The 20431-nt window shown below is 43.5% G+C and overlaps 1 protein-coding gene across 1 annotated transcript in view; it reads right to left on the reverse strand.

Annotated features, from left to right (window-relative positions):
• ATAD2 (ATPase family AAA domain containing 2) overlaps positions 1–20431 on the reverse strand; it is a 57390-nt gene that overhangs the window by 8839 nt on the left and 28120 nt on the right. Inside the window, exons 18-26 of the mRNA XM_090040586.1 lie at positions 20055–20241; positions 18550–18735; positions 15950–16085; positions 15617–15813; positions 12728–12887; positions 8740–8862; positions 6207–6359; positions 4124–4555; positions 823–956 (exon numbers count right to left, since the gene is read on the reverse strand). Of these exons, the coding sequence (XP_089896712.1) occupies positions 823–956; positions 4124–4555; positions 6207–6359; positions 8740–8862; positions 12728–12887; positions 15617–15813; positions 15950–16085; positions 18550–18735; positions 20055–20241 (1708 nt within the window). The remainder of the gene's footprint in view (positions 1–822; positions 957–4123; positions 4556–6206; positions 6360–8739; positions 8863–12727; positions 12888–15616; positions 15814–15949; positions 16086–18549; positions 18736–20054; positions 20242–20431) is intronic.

Here is a 20431-nt window from a genome sequence, read left to right on the forward strand (position 1 = left end):
TGATAGGCTGAGAGACATGGGACTCTTTAGCCTGGAAAAGCATAGGCTCAGGGGTGATCTGATGGCCACCTATAAGTTTATCAAGGGTGACCACCAGGATCTGGGGGAACGTTTGTTCACCAGAGCACCCCAAGGGATGACTAGGTCAAACGGTCATAAACTCCTGCAAGACCGTTTCAGGAAGAATTTCTTTACTGTCCGAGCCCCCAAGGTCTGGAACAGTCTGCCAGCAGAGGTGGTTGAATACCTTCAAGAGTAAATTGGATGCTTATCTTGCTGGGATCCTATGACCCCAGCTGACTTCCTGCCCTTTGGGCAGGGGGCTGGACTCGATGATCTCCCGAGGTCCCTTCCAGCCCTAATGTCTATGAAATCTAATCTCCATCCTATTACATCAGAATGAAAGAATTTTAGTTAAGTAAGTATCATTTTCCTGACAAACTTTGTGTTATAATTAATAACTGGAGCTTGATGTTAACTTATACTATAATCTTAAGCCATCATTACCAAAACTGACATCTATCCTATTAGGAGCCTGATATCAAGAGAAACTTTGAAGATGTTAAAGATTATATTATTAATTAACAATATAAAATTAGGAGATTTTTATATGTAATGTGAATAAAAAGCTGGGCAGTCTTTTCTACAAGTTAATGTGAAGAAGAAATAGCAGGCAAGAAAACAAAAACAACTTGATCAGTAAAGGGGGGGTTAATCTCACAAAATGGTAACCGATAACAGAGCAATTTATTAGTGCATTTAATTTATGACTACCATTAAGCATTGGTTATTTCAGTGTTCAAAAACTAGAAGGGGACATACTTTAAGATCTTCATAGTCCACAATAAATGGAGAAGCTGGCTCTGAGAGAATCTCCATAGCTTTCTCAACGCTGATGAGCTGCTGTTGTTCTACTTGAGAACGTCTAGCACGAGTCATGTGAAGTATGCAGACATCTAAAATGAAAGATTGATGGAAAATCTGTTTTAAAAAAGTTTTCACCTTTTTTCTGGAATAAATCATGAACCAAGGATGATATGGTTCTGTTGAATATCACCTCTCTTTAAAATGTCATGGACGATTTAAAATGGAAACCATGTTGCTCACTGGATTTTTTTCTACATTGGAGGCATTTTCTTCTGAGCCCCTGACAATTAACTGTTATCTTACTACACTGGAGAGTGGGATATTATGCCTCTTCCAGAAATTGCCAGTATTAACTAGAATAACTCTTATCCATATAAAACTCCCCTCTGTGAACCTTGCTATTTTTGGCACCAAAACCATCCTGTAGTAGTGAAAAATAATGCATTGCTTTCTGAGAGGCAGAGAGATGTATGAGACATATGGTATAGAGAAGGTATGTATATATTTTTAATTAAAAGGTAACTTAAATATATTTTTCTATCATTTCTCTGATCTGAAGAGTTTTTTTTCCCATGTCTTTGTTATTTTACTGCCTGTTTCAGACCCTTTCATGATTTTGCAATATCCTTTTTCAGATAGAGGGGCCACTGCCATACACTATATTTAGCTGAGACTCCACAACTGATCTCCATGTTATTCTCTAATCCTGTTTCTTCTTCATTCTAACATCTTGTGCACGTTTTTGACTGCAGCTATCCTCTGAGAGCTGTAAGTTTACATTTATAATTCAACTGCATTTGCAATTGCACTGCCCATTCATTTAACTTGGTTATGTCCTGAAGTCATTTGCAAGTCATTTCTGAGGCCAGCTAACCTAAACTACTATCACATGCATATTTAACTACTTCACCATTTGTCCATTCCAGATTATTCCCATTTTTGTTCACATATTAATGAACAGAAAGCCTTTAAGACCCCGTTATTAATCTTTTGACCTGGAAAAAAAAATTCTTAGCCAGTTAGTGATCCATCATAGGGTTATCTAACTAGTCACCTGCATGTTACAAGTGGCCTTGCAAGGGGTTGAAAAACCCCTGGACTCCCACTTTGCCACTGTTCTCCCCATTGCCCAGGACACAGAAGCAGCTGTAGTCTCTGGGCTCCCTCTCCCTCCTACGGGGTGGGATGTTGCAGCCCACGGTGCTGGGGAAGTCCACAGTTGGGGGCATCTGAGAGGATGATACAAATGTGGTGCAACAGGAGGGTGGAGGGGTAGAGACACCTGGTGCATCAGGGAGATGTGCAGTGTAGTGCAGTGCAGTACAGGAGTTACAGGGGAAGGGGCACATACAGTATATGACCCCAGGACCCCCAGCCACTTAAAAGCTGGAAAACTCTGGTCTACTTAATACTTTGCCTCTCACCCCATGACCACTTAGTTTCTTCAAGAGCATTTCTGAGATAGTCAAAATCCTTTTTAAAGCTTCTTTAAGCTCTGTAAATTGGTGGTTCTATCCACTATGTTGACATGTTCAAAATAATTCTTGCAGGTTTGTGAGACAGCTTTCCTTTGCAGAAACTATACTTGTTAGACCCCATTATATCAAGCTCTCCCTGTCTTTTCAGCCAAATATACCAGGCAGGAGTGCCAAAAAACCCACAATGCCCACCTTGGAAGGTGCCGCAGTGCCAGCATCCCAGAAAAACAAAACAAGGGCAGACAATAAATGGCAGGATGGCTTGCTTGTGCCCCCTTGCTCCCCACCCAAAGCCCAGCCCTGCTGCCCCTTGTCCTTCACCTAAAGCCCCTGCTCCCCAGCCCTGCTCGTGCCCCTGCCCCCCAGCCAAAGCCCCATGGCTATCAGCAGCTACCCAGAACGTGGGCCGGCTCCAAACAGCTGCTGCCTCCCCACCCTGGCCCCAGCCCTAGCCCTCTCAGCCGCAGCTGCGGCCCCCAGGTAGGCAGTAGATACCAATGATGCTCCCTGCTGTGCTGCCCTCCTGCACTGCTTCTGCAGAACAACATGTGGAACCTGCCACAGCAGGGCACAGCAAGAAGGTGCACAAAAGCTGCCTGCTGCTCTAAGCTCCACTGGCCACACTTCCCCTGCAGGCAGGGGCAGCAGTGAGGAGCACAATCCTGCATGCTGCCCATGCTGCCCCCGTGCACACAGGGGGAGTCTGAGTTGGGCAACGTGGAGCTTGCACCAGCAGGCAACTTCCCTGTGCAGCCCCTCTGTGAGCTGCCTCTCTGGGTCACACATGCTGCATTCTGGAGGGCCCAGGGGAGGGCAGCAGGGCTGGGAGCACAGCATGTGCAGCCAGGAGAGGCAGCACAGAGAAGCTGCCTGCTGCTGCAAGCTCCACGCTGCCTAGGTCACACTTCCCCTGTGTGCACAGGAGCAGCATGGGCAGCACACAGGGTTGCGCCCCTCGCTACTGCCCCTGCCTGCAGGGGAAGTGTGGCCAGGGCAGTGGGGAGCTCAGAGTGACAGGCAGCTTTCTGCATTCCCTGCTGTGTCCTGCTGTGCTGGGTTTCATATGCTACTCTGCAGAAGTGGCGCAGGAGGGCAGCACAGCAGGGAGCATTGCCAGCATCTGCTGCCTCCCTGGAGTCCAGGGCTGGAAGGCAACTGGGGCCAAGAGGCACTGGCTGTTTGTAGCCTCCCGGCTGCAGCCGGCCCAGCTGCTGATAGCCACGAAGCCCAGGCTGCTTGCAGCCATGACGCTACCAACAGCTGCTGCCTCCTAGCCCCCGGGCTCTGGGAAGGCAACAGGTGCTGGCACTGTGCCCACTGGGGCCAGGGAGGCAGCAGCTGTTTGCAGCCTCCCAGCTGTAGGCAGCCCAGGCTCTGGGGTAGCTGTTGCCAGTTATGGTACCCGGGCTGTTTGCAGCCTTCCGGCCACCTGCTGGGAGCAGCCCAGGCTCCTGGCTGGCAGCAACTACCCAGAGCCGGGGCTGGCTGAAGCCAGGAGGCTGCAAACAGCTGCTTCCCCGCTCTGGCCCCAATGCGTGCCGAGGAAAACGGCCTCGTGTGCCATCCTCGGCACATGTGCCAGGGGTTGCCAACCACGGCACTAAGGAAAGAGCATTTAAGCTAATAAAAAAAGGACAGTGAAAAGGAAGTAATGGGATAAAATTAAGAATGTTCAGATTAAAAAGCTTAAGATAGAAACACAGGCTTCTTCGATAGAAAGAGAAGCTAAATGAACATTAAAGTTCCCCTAGAATCTTTAGGTCTGATCTTCCACTTACCATTGGAATCTCTCTCCCCAGAGTTTTCTATTATTTGAGAATGGGGAATTTCTCCATTACATCCTTCACTATCCTTTCTCAGTTCTAAACACATTGAAGTATTACTGGCCTCCTTTTCAGAGACATGCTTAGCCTTGTCACAGCTGTTTTTCTCCCCTCTATTTTCTATCTCAGATTTATTTTCACAACAATTTGTCTGCCGTTCTTGAAGAGCAATTTCTCCTTCTTCCAAAGGATCATGGATGACTACAACTTCAGTCTGATCCATACTAGAAGCAGAATTCTCCAAAAATTCTTCTCCATCACTTGGAATTTCCTCCACCTCCTCTTCTGGAATTTTGTTCTCTTTATTGAATTGAGAAATCCTCCTCCTCTTTGTTATACTACCCAAGGACCATCTGTTCCTTCTGCGAGGCCTTCTTTTTGATAAAGCTAAAATACAGAATTATAGAAGAGTGACCCAAAAACATTTTCCAATGTATTTATTTATTAAGTCTTGCATCCTCATCTTCCTGGATAGACAAAGAAACTAACAAAAGAATTCAAGTATTCAAACCGAATCCAAGTATTTTAATGTGTGTGTATCTGGATAGACTGCAGCAAATACTTGTTCTCACCAAGTGAAGTGCCTGTTATTAGATTTAAAAGCAATAAAATCATAATGATGTAATTGCATTATTTAAACGTTATCAGCTACAGACACTTATATGGGGAGAATTCTTAAGCTAAGTTTGGTATATATGAAATGTCAGAGAATGGCTAGCTTCTGTTTTATAGAGTGCTGTCTGACATGAATAGTTCACAGCCAAGATAAGAATCTGAGACAAAGATTTATTTAAGCATGGATGCGTACAAAACAATGAGACAGAAAAACTTGTGGCGAAGGTGGTTTTGTAAAAGAAAGTTGTGCAAGCCCTAAAAGTCTACCTACTGGACACTTTCCAGATTGTAAAATGAAACTATAAACTAGAGAGAGGTAGTTAGCTGTGTTGATCTGAAGTCAAGGTGACAGCCAAGACATTACCCTGCCTTGCCGAGTGCAGACAGTCCAAAAGCCCAAAGCTGAATTGATTCAATCTTTGCAGGTTAAAGCTGTGTACAGTGAACCAATAAGCAAGTGAACATTCACTTTCAATCCTGGAAATGCAGCCGCATGCCTGCAATGGTCCAGGCTAAAAGCCAGGGAGCGCCTTCCTGCTCACCTGGCACAAAGAGCTTGGGCCAAAGCTAACCTGCTTAGGAGCGGTTTGTAGAGGAGATTCAAGGCATTCTGGGATGCTGGGGGGCTGTGAATTAACTTCAAATCTGGAGGGACTCTGGAACAATAAAGTTCCAGATTCAATAAACTGATTTAACCTAAACCAGTTAAGTCTGATACTACATCCATCCAGGTTTATCTTATACCAGTTTCAGCCATTTTGAAAGTGCTTTATATGCTCTGAACTTCTGTTGTGTTACAGATATGAACCAGTTTCTGATCACTTATTTCAATTTGTGTGTGTGTAATTTCTGTCCCCAGCCTTTAGGAGATTAACTGGTTCAGAGAGGCATAAAAACTTTTGTAGATGACAGTTTGCATTTGACTAAACAGGTTGTTGCTGACAAAAGCTTGCGTCTTTCTGAACTAGTTAATCTCTAAAGTGCTATCCTGCCCTGTCTTTTATAAAACCAGAAGTTAACTTGTACAAGGATTCTTCACCTTCACTGACCGCTATGTGGAAAAAAAAACAAAACAGTGAAATCCTACTCTTGTTTAAATCAGTAGTAATTTAAGCTGAACTGTTTTTTTAAAAAAAGTGGTAAGCTAGAATCTGTTCCCCCTTCAGACATTCATTATTTATATTACAAGATTTTCTTGTTTATTTTGCATGTTTAACACTTTATTAGATGCTACAATAAAAATTCCACTTTAAAAATTTTACTGTAGCCTTGGATTTATGTGGCTATGAAGAGTGAGAGATCACAGCAAGGAGAAGAAGAAATTTGATTAGATTAAAGACTGCTTCCCACTTTAAAAAGTTTCCACTTTAACCATGTACCATTTTATTAACCATGTCCATAATCTTAACAAAATACAACTTGCCATTAGAAATAGGTGTGCTAGAATCTGTGGGCATAGCTGCTGGCACCTTCACTTTTTCATGACACTCGAGATCCAGGCTCCTGCACTCAGATATAGAGTTCTCCTTTGGCATCACATAATAGTAAGACGGAGCATACTTTGAAGAGCTGCAACCTTGAAGAGAAGCACAGTTACAGCCTAAATCAGGGGTGGGTAAAATATGGCCAGCAGGCCAAATGTGGCTCACCAACTGATTGGATCCGGCCTGTAGGTAGGTACCCAGCAATTACTTGCATCTAGCCCTGCCAGCGGCTGCCCTTGCTGGGCTCTGCCTGTGGGCAAGTCCTGCCCATTCCCACCTGGGGCAGTAGTTGCTGTACTCCCAACCCTCCCTTGATGAAGGGCGCCAGCCCCAGCCAGTGGGCACAACTTCTGGGCAGGACTGCTGCTGCCACTGCATAGGGAACTGCTGGGTTCCCCCTGCCTCCAGCAATTCCTCTTCTTCCTCCTGTCCCTGCTGCGGTGCTCTGGGCAGCAGGTAGGGAGGGGGAAGCTGCAGCATGAGGGGAGCAGGGTGGGCTCCGCCTGCAGCTTGCTTTGGTCCTGCTTGTCCATGGCTGGGTGGGGGAGTGTGTGGATGGAAGGAGGGCATGAAGGAGCTCAGCTGCTCACAAAGCCCTGCCAGGCAGGCAGGGTGGGAGCAGCAGCTGCAAGAGCCAGCATAGGCTTGGCTGCAGCTCTGTGAGGCAGGTGTGGGAGAGATCAAGACAGCCAACGATGCCAGGCTCACTCTCCCCACCTGTCCTTCTCCTAGGGGCTTCTCTTGCTGCCCGCTGGTGGCAGTTGCTTTCCTGCCCTCTGCAGTGCACTGCAAGCTAAGCAGGCAGTGCCGGTCATCCTGACCCTTTCTCTACCTGTGGAGGGGCTGGGTTCAGTTGCCTCAAAGAATGGGTGGAGGGAAGAAGTCCCCCACATGCACACACCCAACCCACCCACACCATACCCACACACTCACTCACTGTCCCAAACACCCCACCATACGCATATAGCCCACCTATACTCCCATACACATCCCACACTCCCACCCCTACCGTACCCACATACACCCCCACACCCCATCATACCTACATATAAATCCAGTCTCATACCTCCACACTTCAACCATGTCCACCAACATGCCACACATCACATCTCCCCCCCCTTCCTCCATACAATATACAAGCAACCCCTCCTCCCCCACAAAACAGAGTACTTCCTGGGCAAAGGGAGAGACTTCTGATGGCAAAGGTCAGGGGTTAGGAGGAAGGACTTCCAATCACAAGATGGAGACCAGGGGGCAGGTCACCCATCAAGGCCCTTGACACCACCAAAACTCGTTAGCAGCCCTCCACCCAAAATAACTGCCCACCCTTTGTCTAAAGCCACATAAAGCAGGCTTATTGGACAACCTGAAATTTGCCCGACATGCAAGAGCATGTAATATTGAATAGTCCATTTCAACCACTGTTAGTGCTGTGCTAGTAGCACCATGAAATATATCAGGTCACTCTTGGAGAAAAGGGGCTCATTTACTGCATAAGAGCCTTACAGTGTGAACAGCTGAGCACAGGTTTGAGTAACAAAAATGAGAGCAGTGCCACTATCTGCATACAAATTAGTAGGTACACTCACATGTGCCACTCCAGGGCTCAAGCACCCACCAAAAAACAAAAAAATTAATGGGTGCTCAGCACCCATGGAGCCACATTTGCAGAGGTTAAAAATCAAAAAACAAACAACCCTCCCACTTTACAGGAAGCAGTGCATTACTTCAACTTGGCTCTACAATGACTGTAAAGATAGGGTGCTTCAGCGGGACTTTTTGGTCCTTTTGGCTAAAACTGATTCAGTCAGCTATTAAATAAAAAGTGCCAAAAAGCCCCATTAAACTGCCTGAACTTTACAGACACTGCAGAGCTGGGTTGAAGTAAACCAAAGTTTTTTTTTGTTTTGGCTTTTTTATGTCTGCAAGCACCCATTGGCCAAAAAAAAAAAAAGTCAGCACCTACGGGTACACTTAAAAATTAGTGTAAGCAGTACTCCTAAAATTTAAATCAGTGGGATCTGGCAAATGGCCAGTGTTGTTTTTACACAACTTTAAGGACTATTTGCCTTACTTGTGGGCATAACTTTCATCTCCCGGTAATCAGCTTCTTTTCTCTTACTAAATGTATGCCTCCTCCCCCTCTGGCAATTTCTCTCCCCACCTCATAGAATCCTTCTTTACTATGCTGTGTTTGGCTTGTTCTTGTAAGACCTGATGAAGAATGGCTTGCATTTAAAAGGTTGTCTAACTATTCTACTACAGAGTTAGTCTAATAAAAGACATCATTCTAATTTTCAAAAATCTTTTTACATGGTATCATTGTAGGTACCTTAATCCAAGGAATATGCAAGAAGCAAGATTTCTTTAGTCTTTTTAAATAAAAAAAAAATTACATTACCAAAGAAATCCTGGTTCATTCTTGATGCAGATGTTTAAATAATTCTTTTAATCCTTGGCATTAATACACACCTCTTTTCTGACGGGACTCCTGAATTTCCTCACAAAGTTGTTCAAAGTCCTCATCCATTTCTTCTCTGACTATTGCATATGCTGTATCTCTCAACGTACAGGCTCTGTGTCTGATGAGACGATCTGAAAGTTAATAGGCAAAACTGAATACCATATTTACTCTCATACTACACACACCTTTCTCTGCAAAAACTACGCATCCTAAATGGGAAAGCTGACTTTTATTTTTGCTGGAAGAAAAACATGGAGACATTGATTGTGCTTTGATGGCTGCCATTTCTCTCTATAGCTGAGCAAGCAGAAGGGGTGGAGTCCAGTATAAACCCCTACAATCACTACAGAATTTGCAGCAGATATCAGCTGCACAGCCAAGAGCTGCTACCAGTTCCTTAATGGCTGTGAGCATTAGCACTGTAGATTGTGCTTGGAGCAGCAGTTGAGCTGGTTAAGGTCAAGTGAGCTGCTGCATGCAGTCTATAGTATCTTGATGAGGTTTGTTGTGTGGAAACACTTTATTATTTACAGTAAAGACGCAACAGTCTTGTTACTGCCCTTATAAGGTTCTGGGGCCTAGATTTGCTGCCATACCAGGAAATTCCTGCTGCCTTACACAAACCATCTCTTGGGATACCACACTTCTTGGACACACTATGTTCCAGGAGGACTTACTATTGCAGAGTCAACCATGATTTTGGATTTTCCCCCTACAATCTGCCTTCCAAAAGCAAGGGACATATCTTATGGGGGGGGGTATGTGAGAAAAACGGTACTTCCCATAAATTAATCAGCCTTTTCGCTTTTAGCATAGATGGGAGTTCAGCTCTGCGAATTCAGCTCTGTAGTAGGGCTGTGCAAAATTTCAACGGATATTTTGTTTCGAAGGTGTCTTGACGTGTTTCAAGCTTGAAACTGAAACAAAACACAAGGCTTTGAAACAGTTTCAAAATGAAACAAGGGCACTCTAAACATTTTGAAAATTTCAAAGCGTTTTGAGTTTTGAAGCCAGGCTTGCAGGGAAATACAAACTAAGGAGAGGGAAGGAGAAGAGGGGGGAAGGACTGCTCTGATATTGATGCGTGTAGCTAGCCAATGACTGTGATCTGATCCTTCCCTGAGGTCCCTTCCGATCCCAGTGCTCTGGGGGAGGGACAGAGAAGGAGCATAAAAGGATTGTTTGAAATGAGCTTTGTCAGCTGTGCCTTTGTTAGCTTACTGAGCTGTGTCCTCCCACAGCATGAGGAAGGCTCTCACTTCCTACTTGCTAGTCTGTTCCTAGCAAGTGGGATCCAATCCTTTCTGAAATACCCTAATACCCTTTTTCCTAATACATTCTTGTCAATTTATTCCTCCCCCAGAATCCCTTTTTTGTTATTCTCTATAATTCTGTTTTCCCTGACAGTCAGCACTGACTGTGCAGGAAAGCACAACATATTACATAAATACATACATTACAGAAACACACACAGATTTTTCAGCACACCAAAAACGAAGCATGCTGGAAAGGCAGGTGGTTGCTCTTCTGGCCAGGGCAGAAGAGGGGGCAGAGGGAGAGCTCCAAGCTCCTCCTTTCCCCCCCCCCCAAACTTAGAAGCAGCCTCTTTCCCCAGCTGAGGCAAGGGAGTGAAATGCATGAGCACCAGGGGAATGCTGATGCATTTCCGCAGGCACCCCCTCCCACCTTGCCCTTGCTTCTCCCTCAGCCTGGCACCAGCAGGACTGTGCCCAAAGGGAAACCCCCCCCTCACTCCCAAGTCCCTGTTCTCCCAAAGCAGAGGCAGACCACCCTGGCATAGTGGGGGAAAGGCAGGCACACAGGGTGTGCGAGATCACCCAGAGCATTGGGGAGGTGCTTGCTGTGGATGGCTAGTTCTTCTCCTTAGTTGAGCAGCCAGGGTTCAGGTGGCTCATGGCGCTGGTGGCCACATCCTACCAAGTGCCCACATTCACCACTTTTAGCAGGACAGTGGTGCCCTCCCTGTATGAGGCATGCAGGGAGTACATCAAGGAGGAGCTGTGCAAGGCAGATCCACAGGTGGCCTTACACTTCACCTTGGACATCTGGAGCAGCTGGGGTGGAGATCACGCCTCTCTCTCTCACAGGGCACTGGTGCAACCAGTCAGGCCATTGGTGGGCTCTTCAAGCCAAGGTGAACAATGAGTCCCACACGGCAACAAAGATCATGGGGGCCATGAACCGCTTGGTGCAGGGGTGGCTCGTTGGGCAAGGCAAGCTCACCCATGGGTTTATGGTCACTGACAATGGGGCCAAAGTGGTCAAGGCAGTTCATGATGCCAACTTTGCTGGCATCTGCTATGTGGCACAAGTTCCACCTCATTGTCAGGGATGCCTTGGAAGGGGACAGGGCTGCCGGTGACAGCACCAGCAAGCTCATTTCCGAATGCAGGAAGGTGGCAGGCTACTTCCACTGCAGCATCAAATGGGGACAAGATGCTGTGGGACAAACAAGAAGAGCTGAGCATCCCGCAGCATGAAATTATGCAGGATGTGGAGACTCGGTGGAACTCCACATACCTGATGCTCAAGAGGCTGGATGAGCAACAGAAGGCCATCCATGAGATGGCCTTGCATGGGGAGATCGGGATCAGTGGTCCACTTAAAGCTGAGTGGGATACCATCGCCCAGATCTTGGTGGTCCTCAAGCCTTTCCTTGAGACCACCAAGAGCCCCAACAGTGACAATGCATTCCTGAGCTAGGTGATCCCTGTAGTGAGGGAACTTGAAAATGAAATGCACAAGTTCCCGGGGATCAATGTTCCTGGCTGGGGCAAGCCGCTGTCACCAGAGGTGCAGACACTGCTGAAGCAGCTGAAGGAGAGCATCAAGAAATGGCTAGATCTGTTGTGGTCCAGTATGGTCCATGTGCTGATGGCTATGTGCAACTCAAGGGTGAAGGGGAACGTTATGTGGCAGCAAAACCCTGGAACACTGGATGGAGATCCAGGTGAACAGAGTCTGGGGGGCAAAAGGGCGCAGGTGGGGGGACATGGAAGACGAGGATCCACTGTTCTGTGCCAGTGCACCATCCAATCTCCTCCTCCACCACAGGCGCTGCCAATGTGGACCAAAGGCATGGCTTCCATGGTGGGTTCTAGAAGCACCAGACTCCACCATCAGGCAGGTAGCGGTCAGGCCTTGGTGGCTGTCTATCTTGCTGAGGATGTGGAGCTGCTGCTGTGTGACCCCTTGGCCTACTGGACAAGCTGCAGCCAGATGTGGGTCCCAGCAAGGGTTCCAAGAACCTGCATGGTTTAGAGGGGTCCATTAGGACCGTAACTGAGTTGAAGTTCAAGGGCAGCCTCCCCATCTATTATCTTTTCCAACAAGACATGGCAGCAGGTGAGAAGGGAAGGTGCCTGTAGGGCGCAGCTGGCAGTCACAGGGCCCTAAGGGTATCATGGACATTTCTAGGGACCCTACTCTGCGACAAACTGCGGTTTCCCAGAACCCCCTGCATCTATCTCCTTGAAACTTGGCCGGCTTCATGGCCTCAGAAGGGGCTACCAACCCTGCTGTTCTCATCTGAATCAGGCACAAAATGACAAAGTTATAGGCATTTTTGTGATTCCCCATTATAGCCTATGGGTAAAATGCCAAAACACATCAGAACAGCGAAACAAAACAGAACAGTACTTCGAAACCATGAAATGAAACACTGTCCCTCTGAAATGGTCAATCTGAAATTGAAATGAAACGTTGCTGTTTTGCACAGCCCTACTCTGTAGCTACATTTGAAAGAACTGTTTCAATTAATAAAACAGCAATAAATCAAACCAATCAAACCAAAGAGCCAATATCAAATTAATACCAGATATTTCAAGCTCCAAGGTTTAAATACTTACAATCTAATAAGCAAAATTCCCCAGTGGTTATCTACATTATTTAATCCACAACATTAAAAGACATAGTACTTGTTACTATACATTTTAAAAGTTATTTACATTACTGGTATAGAATATATATCCTTACCTCCAGGATCTTTGTCTGGATTGTATTCTAAGGCATTGCTACAGATTAGATCAATATCTTTCAGATAGTCTCTTGCAGTCAGATACTGGTGTAGGTCAATTTTACAGATAACTGTTGAAAGGTCCATGGGTTGTTTAATAACTTGGATGTAATCAGGTACCTACAAATTAAATAAAAAAAATAAAAAAAAATAAAAAAAACCCAAACACACACTTAAATGCTGTAATCAAAAACTTACATAACAGCTACCAACGTAAATATCATACATTTAATTATCTGAGCTACCTAAATAACATGTTTTTTGGTATGTCAGCAGCTGTCACATAGATTTGCTAAGGAGCCTCTTGAAAATGAATGTTTTGGTTCATTGTGCATTGTACAAGTCTGTCTCTAAGTTCCTCTTTAACATGAAATTGGGCATCATGTTATTTTCTTATAGCACTCTAATACATATGCCATTACTTCTAGTATGTACATATTAGTTACTCAATATTTCTCAGTTTGATGAAGTGCTTGTTTCTACTTCTTTTAACCTGTTCAGAGGTTCAAAAACTGAAAATTTTTTCCCCTAAGTTCAATTTTCTTCTGTCCAGAGTTGTGATTGTCACTATTTCCTAGGGTAAAAGTCTTGAACTAGACCAATTATTTAAAGATCCTTCTTAGCTATTACACTAATTTAGGCTCAGCAGTGAAGTTCTCTTCCTCTTCATCTTCTCTCCCCTCCTTCCAGTTAAGTAGTATTCATGCTTTTCAATGGCCCCTGAACCTCTACCCTCTCTCTCTGAAGCATGCATATATCTGAACAGTATTAAGCTCTTTATTCTGTTCACCTGTTTCAGGCACAGCAGTACCTAGACCTTTGGCATGGATGAGACTTGTAGGAGCCCAAGGTACTGCATAGACCAAAGGTTTTAAAGCCAGGTCTCCAGGTCATAATCTGGGCAGGCAGCAAATATATCAACCAATAATTAAAAAAATCAGAATCATCTTATAATCTGGATTTATAGTTTATTTTTATAAAGAGGAAATTGCTCACTTATAAAATATATTTAAGGAAGAAAAATTAGTCATAGAAACTTGTGTCTTTATGTCATTGTGGAAACGACTTCTACTTCAAAATTCTGAAATATATGAAATTCTGTTCCCACTGTCCTCTTCTGTAATCTTGTGCTGTGTTGTTCTCCTCAGAAATGTGAGGCTACATCAGAGCCAGTCACATAGGACTTCTTAAGACTGGAACATATGCCCCCATATTTGAGAGTATGTCCCTGGGAACTGTGCTTGCCCCCTAAAAAATGAAACAAAAACAACCCCCCACCCCAACCATACAATTTGGGGGGGGGAAATCCAGACCACTTGCTATTGCACTCATTATACATCACAGTTAATTCAGATAACATAGTCCTAACACTTTCTGCAAACTGCTAGTTCCATTCTTGCTCCCATAAAAACAGCTGATGGCCTATAAAGTGTGAAGAGTGCTTCATGTTTTCTTTTTAATTGAAGAAAAACAGGTGTTAAAAAGTCTTTAAAGTAAAGAAAGCTGCTTTTCACTGCTGTCACGAATATGTACATATATCAAAGCCTGTTCACTAAGCCGACTATGGTGGTACTCAAGTTTCTAAAAGCAAGCCAGAATGCCTTAAAGCAAATGAGGAAACAAAAGTTCATACATTTGAGAATCTATTGTTTGCAAGGCTAAAAGCAATACACACTCCTTTGTCTCTCCCCAAGTCCTAACATCACTGGGTTGAGGATTAAAAAAAAGATGACAAACAAAAGTCTTTGGTTGAAAGAAAAAGCCATGCAAAATTCTATAGTCTCCATGCAGAAACCTTTGTTAGAAAAATGATCAGGCTTGTCAAGTTAAATACAGCCAGAATTATACTGTATCATATACATGTGCCTGTTAGCATGCACTTCCTGGATTTGCGGCTCTCGCAAGAATCAGACCTGCAGTACTCATTCCCACAACACTGGCTTACCACATGCTGGGCTGAGGACCCAAGAGGCTGTCTAGGCTTGTGATACTGCTTAAATAACTAAGAACCGTATATCATCTTCTCCTTTCTACAAGCCCAGTATTGAGCAGGCCAAGGAAATGAACCAAAGTTCATTTCAAGATAAAAGGTAACTCAGCTATGAGAGCTAGCAAGCCCTTCACAGGCAAAGGTTAGCACTTCACAATATACAGCCCATTTTATGGCAGAAGAGATTCTACATATTGAGCTGAGCATAGAAAAGTTAAAGATGAAGTAGTCTGTCAAATTAAAAGTTTAATTTTACCTGTTAAAACAGAAACAGGAAAAAATAATCCCTCAGATCTAAAAGACTGTACTAGAGGCAAAAAATAGTGCCGACTTACAGATGAGCTCTGCAGTGAAAACTTTATATGAAAAAGGAAGGTGAACTACTGATTATTTCTACCACTTGGAAAATGGTCGTTGGGTTAAACTTGTTCAAGGGAAGAACATAAAATGGCCCTAAAAGATATAATAGCTCAAAGATGGCGATATATTAACAGAATTTAAAAATTTTTAAAAATGGAGTAAAGAAAATCTGACATCACAGTGAATAAAGATAAATGAAAAAACCTGTCAATAAGAGAACAGTGAGGGAAATACCATTTATCATGATACTAATTTGAGAAAGAAGTCTCCTATGCTTGAAGGTCCATTGAGTCAAATTATAATACAAGTATGTTTGAGCTACTAGCCCTGCATTATGGAAGGCAGAACCTTTCAAGGTGGGATTGAATAAATGTTATTTTATTTAGCACAAAGCTAGCCAAAGAGAAGTACTGACTCCAGTTCCTGTAAAATAAACTAAACCATATTAAGACTGTTCCAATTCATAGGAAAAAAAAGTTTAGATCAACCTTTACTTTACCTCCTCTGGGTCCACAGGTTTAGTAAAAGCCCTGAAACGTTTGTCAATAGCCAGTCTGTGGGTAACATTCCTTAAGAAAATCCTAAGCTCACGTAACGTATCTTCTTCCTGCTCCTCAAGCCGTTTCACTTCCTCCTCTGTCAGTTGTCGTGGCTCAGGTGGTGGGGCTACTGGAAGGACTTCTAATGCCTGCAAAACTTAAGTCAGACAAAAAAAGTTTTGGCAATTTGTGGGATGCATTTTAATGCAATCCTAAACTTGTATTTATTACCAAAATAGATATTGGACAGTTGCAGAGAAGTTAGAAGGCAGATGTTTGTAGCCCATTCTAACCTGCTTTCTTTTTTGATACAGGAGGTTTAGTAGCTTGGTGTAAAATTAAATCCTCAAAAAATTGTCTTCTTTCTTCGCTGTTAGGCAATGTGACGTTGAAAACTTCTCCATAATCATCAACAAAGAGTTCCTGCACCTTAGGGAAGAAAAAAAACAGCCATTTAAAATAAACTACAAGAATTTTGTACTAGCATTTTATTTCTAGACAGCAGAGTACAGAAGCATCACTGATAAATTATCTTTTTGGCTAGATTTCCAAGGATTAGTATCATGCTATTAAAAAGTGGTTGGAGGGGACATCTTTAAAGTTCCACCTAAGTGGAAGCAACTGCTTGATGAATATATTTGGTTTATTTAGACCACCAAGGCGCACAATTTTGTATTCAAATACATTGTTACACTGTGGACTGAATTATATGACAGGCAGCAGTTTGGCCCATGCTGATAAGTAGATTTGATATTATATTGTAATTACATGTTGCCAGTTTTTTCCTCCATATTATGGAATGACATTATTAATAAGGGTTTTTTCTTTTTTACTTATTGTTTCAGGCTTTTAATTAGAATCTGAAATTCTTCTAGGGATTTTTCCCCCCTATTAAGATGAGCATTTTAGAAAAATTAAGGTGAAAAAGATGAACGCAGAACTTCAGTGTCAACACACACACAAATACTACAAAGTAAATAGTAGGGCTGTGCAAAATTTCAGCAGCTGTTTCATTCTGGAGGTGTTTCAGGCCATTTCGACACCTGAATCACCGAATCCAGAAGATTCCGAAACATTTCAGAATGTTTTGGAGAATTTTGGAGCCCAGCTTGCAGGGAAACAAAAACTAAGAAAGAGGGTAAAGAGGGGGAAAAAGGACTGTTCTTATATTGACATCTAGCTCCCTGTTCGATTCCCCTACCTCTCTGAGCATTTCCCCAGCAATTCGGGGGGGGGCGGGGAGGGGTGTGCATGTGCATGGGCCCCTGATCTGCATGCAGGGTTTCAGCAGGCTGAAGTCAAGTAAAGTAAAGTTGCATTTTGGTTTAGTACAGTAGTTCAGAACCATTTTAGACCTGAGGATCCCCCCTTGTTGGAGTTGAGGTACCTCTCCATAGCAGAACTCCATTTAAAAAACTAATATATTTATTACAGTTACCTCCTTGCAGAGGGGGCAAGTGAGCAGCTAAGGGCAGGCTCAAGCCCTGCCTGCCTAGCTGCTTATTTCTTCACACATGAAGCCTGAGCCTGCCTATTTGATTATCTCCTCATACTTCCTGCAGCACCTTTAAAGGATCTTGAAGCACACCTCAGGGTACCCCAACAACCTGGTTGAGAATCACTGGTCTAGTAAGTACTTTCCGGAGCAGTGCCTTACTTTCAAATCTCCCTTTCGCCTTACATGGTAGGATATTTTACTAGTAAAATATTTATAATTTTGATTATTATAGATTTTAATCTAATGTAGCAGAAGCACACTTTTTAAAACTGTTTTTCAAAAAGCCTCAATTTAATTTGTAAGGATACTTATATAACCCCTTCTCCCCTTCCCTCAACTAACTGACATCTCATTAAGCTAAAACAACTCTTACTCGTGTGACACCTGGAAAAGTTTTAGGAGACAACATGATACAGGTTTCCCTTGCTTTATGTTGTACATGTGTTCCTGAAAAGTAGTGCATAACTCTAATTCACACAAAGGGACTCTACTTTACAGTGTAACAAATAGGGATGTTTCAAGACTTCAATTGTACTGACCCTCTTGACTGTACTGACATGGTGGAGCGCTGCCCCTGGGACAGCTGCAGCTCCAGAAGCATGGGCACCAGCTGCCCCAAGCAGCGGCCATGGGTGCTGCTGCTGAGAGGCTCCATGATTCTCAGCTCCTGGGGTGCCATGCTGACGGGGCTGGGTTGCAGGGGCTGGCGCTGCAGCCTAGCCCAGACACCAACACCTGGCTCAGCCCCCCTCAAATAATTTTTTCTTCCTCTACCTATGGCCCCACTCCCACAATGCACCAGCACAAAGCAGCTGACTGTGGGCTTCCACCACACTAGCTGCATAAGAGTGAATTTACCTCGCATATAATGAATTTTTGGTATAAAAAGGGTCATCGCATAAGAGCAAATTTGCACGTGCAGAACCCACATAAAGCAAGGGAAACCTGTATTTTGTTAAATCTGAAATCATTCAATGCTTTTCCCTCCCACTTTTCAACAGGGAAGAGGCTGCTGAGAAAACATTTGTTTTCCCCATAGCCCCTGATGAGCCAAACTTCCCAATCCACTTTGCTCAATGAAAGATACTTCAGGAAATTGAAGAATGTTGGTTAAGTACATTAGATGAGTGGCATTGTTAATGCTGATATTTAAACACCGTCATGAACTGCAGTATTAACATGGCAACAAGATAGAACGGGCGTTTAAGTCTTTCAGAGCTAATTTTCAGCAAACAAACTCAGATAGACTTCATTACCTCTGTCCACATTTGGAGATTTTCTTTACAGCCACCACAATTAAAACCTACGTTTTTTTGTTTAGTTCGTTTTTTTTAGAACAACTGATTTTGGAGCTACATAGTTACCATACACAAATCCTGCATGGATAAATAATACCTCTTGGGGCAGAGCTGCATAACACATATCTGATGTTGCAAGTAGCAACACTGGAGCAAACGATGGAATATTCTGTAATATTGTTGTAAATGTAGCTCTTAACGTGAATCCAACCGTCTCCCACCACAAGTGGACATGTGGAATATAAATTATACTTGGCGCTGTTCTCTTGGCTTCACGGATTAACTAGTAAAACAAAATATACGACAGAGGAACATTGTGAAATAATGGAAAAGGTCACTAATAAAATAGCAATATATCAGGTATGAAACAATAATGATTAAATAAGGCATCGCTGGCTAGGCACAGCTCTCAGTCAAGAAAGTTACCTCAGCTCTGGCTTAAGGGCAAGGAGTTGAGCACCCCTGATATTTCAGATTCTAACCTGCCATGTCTTAAAGTTTAGGAAGTTACAGTGCATTGTTAATAAACTCGTTTATAGAAAGAGACATTAGTTTGTTACTGCTTCCCGTTTTTACCGTAAGTCAAGGTTTTTTGGGTAAATGTGATATCTTTTATCGGATGAACTGAACAGTTGGAAAAAACGTTTACTGCAGGTTTTTGGGTACAAACGCCCTTCTTCAGGCATTGGAAAGAGTCTGTTGTTGGTTTGGGTGCTCTCTTTGGTAGATTAGAAGCCAAGATGCAAAAATAAAGTATTTTTCCCCAACTATTTAGTTAGTCTAATAAAAGATATTACATTTACCCAAAATACCTTGTCTCCCTATGTCCTTAGATCAACATGGCTACAACGAACAACCCTGAAACATGGAAAAGATTGAATTTTTCTTGTATTTTTATTATATGAAAACTGAATGTATTGCCTACTGTAGAACTTGTACACACGGCAAGCCAATTTGAACATTACTATGAAAATGACACTTCTAGGCAGAGGGTGACATGCTGAAGTCTGCAAAGGCATCCATCAAAAATGTTAATGCCTGAGGATGGATTATAATGGAAGATCAATATATGTATTTTAGAGAGCTCTCTTCTGGGAATGTGAAGTGAAGTGAACTGGAAGTCACAGATGGGCTGACATTCTCCTAGGGGATTATTGAAGAAATATGCATTATTTTAATATGGGTATTGACGCTCTCAGATTTCAGGGAAAAAAAAAAAGACTCTGACAATGAGATCCCAAGTCTTGACAGCACCATTTCAAGTCTGAACTCCACCATAAGTGTGTTCTGCCAGTCAGACAAATCGTTTAGTTGCTTGGTTTCTCCACTCCCCTGCTGTAAAACAGGAATAGCAATGATTTTCTACCTCATGAACATACTGTAGTGGTAACTAAAAACTGAAATATAGAGATACTAGGATGACAAGAGCCATATAATGGGGCACCTCAGTTACTGTTTTCTTACAGCTCCTGCCAGGGTCACTGGGCCCCGCTTCCCTCTCCAAGCTTCTGCTTTTTGCCCCATCCACTGGGAGCAGGTGGCCACAGGGCCCAGGGAGCCCACAGGTCTGAAAAGGTTTGGAGATGTGGAACAAAAAATTACCTGTGCACAAGTTTCTTCAGGCGATGTAGTGCTAGTGCCAAACAAGACGGAGAGCTCCAACGTGTACACTGCAAACTTTTCTAAGGCATGTATTACTGCTGGAGCCAAATGAGAGCTCTGTCCATAGCCTGGCTCTCCAGCTATTAAGAGTCGTGGTCTGTAAGAAGTTGGCTGGTGATAAGCACTTCTAAAAAAAAGAATTGGAAAACCAGGACATTTCAGATAGATTTCTGAAGAAATCTTACACAAAATAATTCCATTAATGAATGAAGGTTTGGGTGTTCAGTGTCTGTGCACTCTACCATAAATCTAGTATTTAAAAAGAAACAAGAGAATATTTTATCTTGTCCATAGGTATGGGAGGACATCCAAGATAT

The sequence above is a fragment of the Crocodylus siamensis genome, chromosome 3, assembly GCF_052110815.1.
Source record: "Crocodylus siamensis isolate JL-2025a chromosome 3, ASM5211081v1, whole genome shotgun sequence".
NCBI lineage: Eukaryota > Metazoa > Chordata > Crocodylia > Crocodylidae > Crocodylus > Crocodylus siamensis.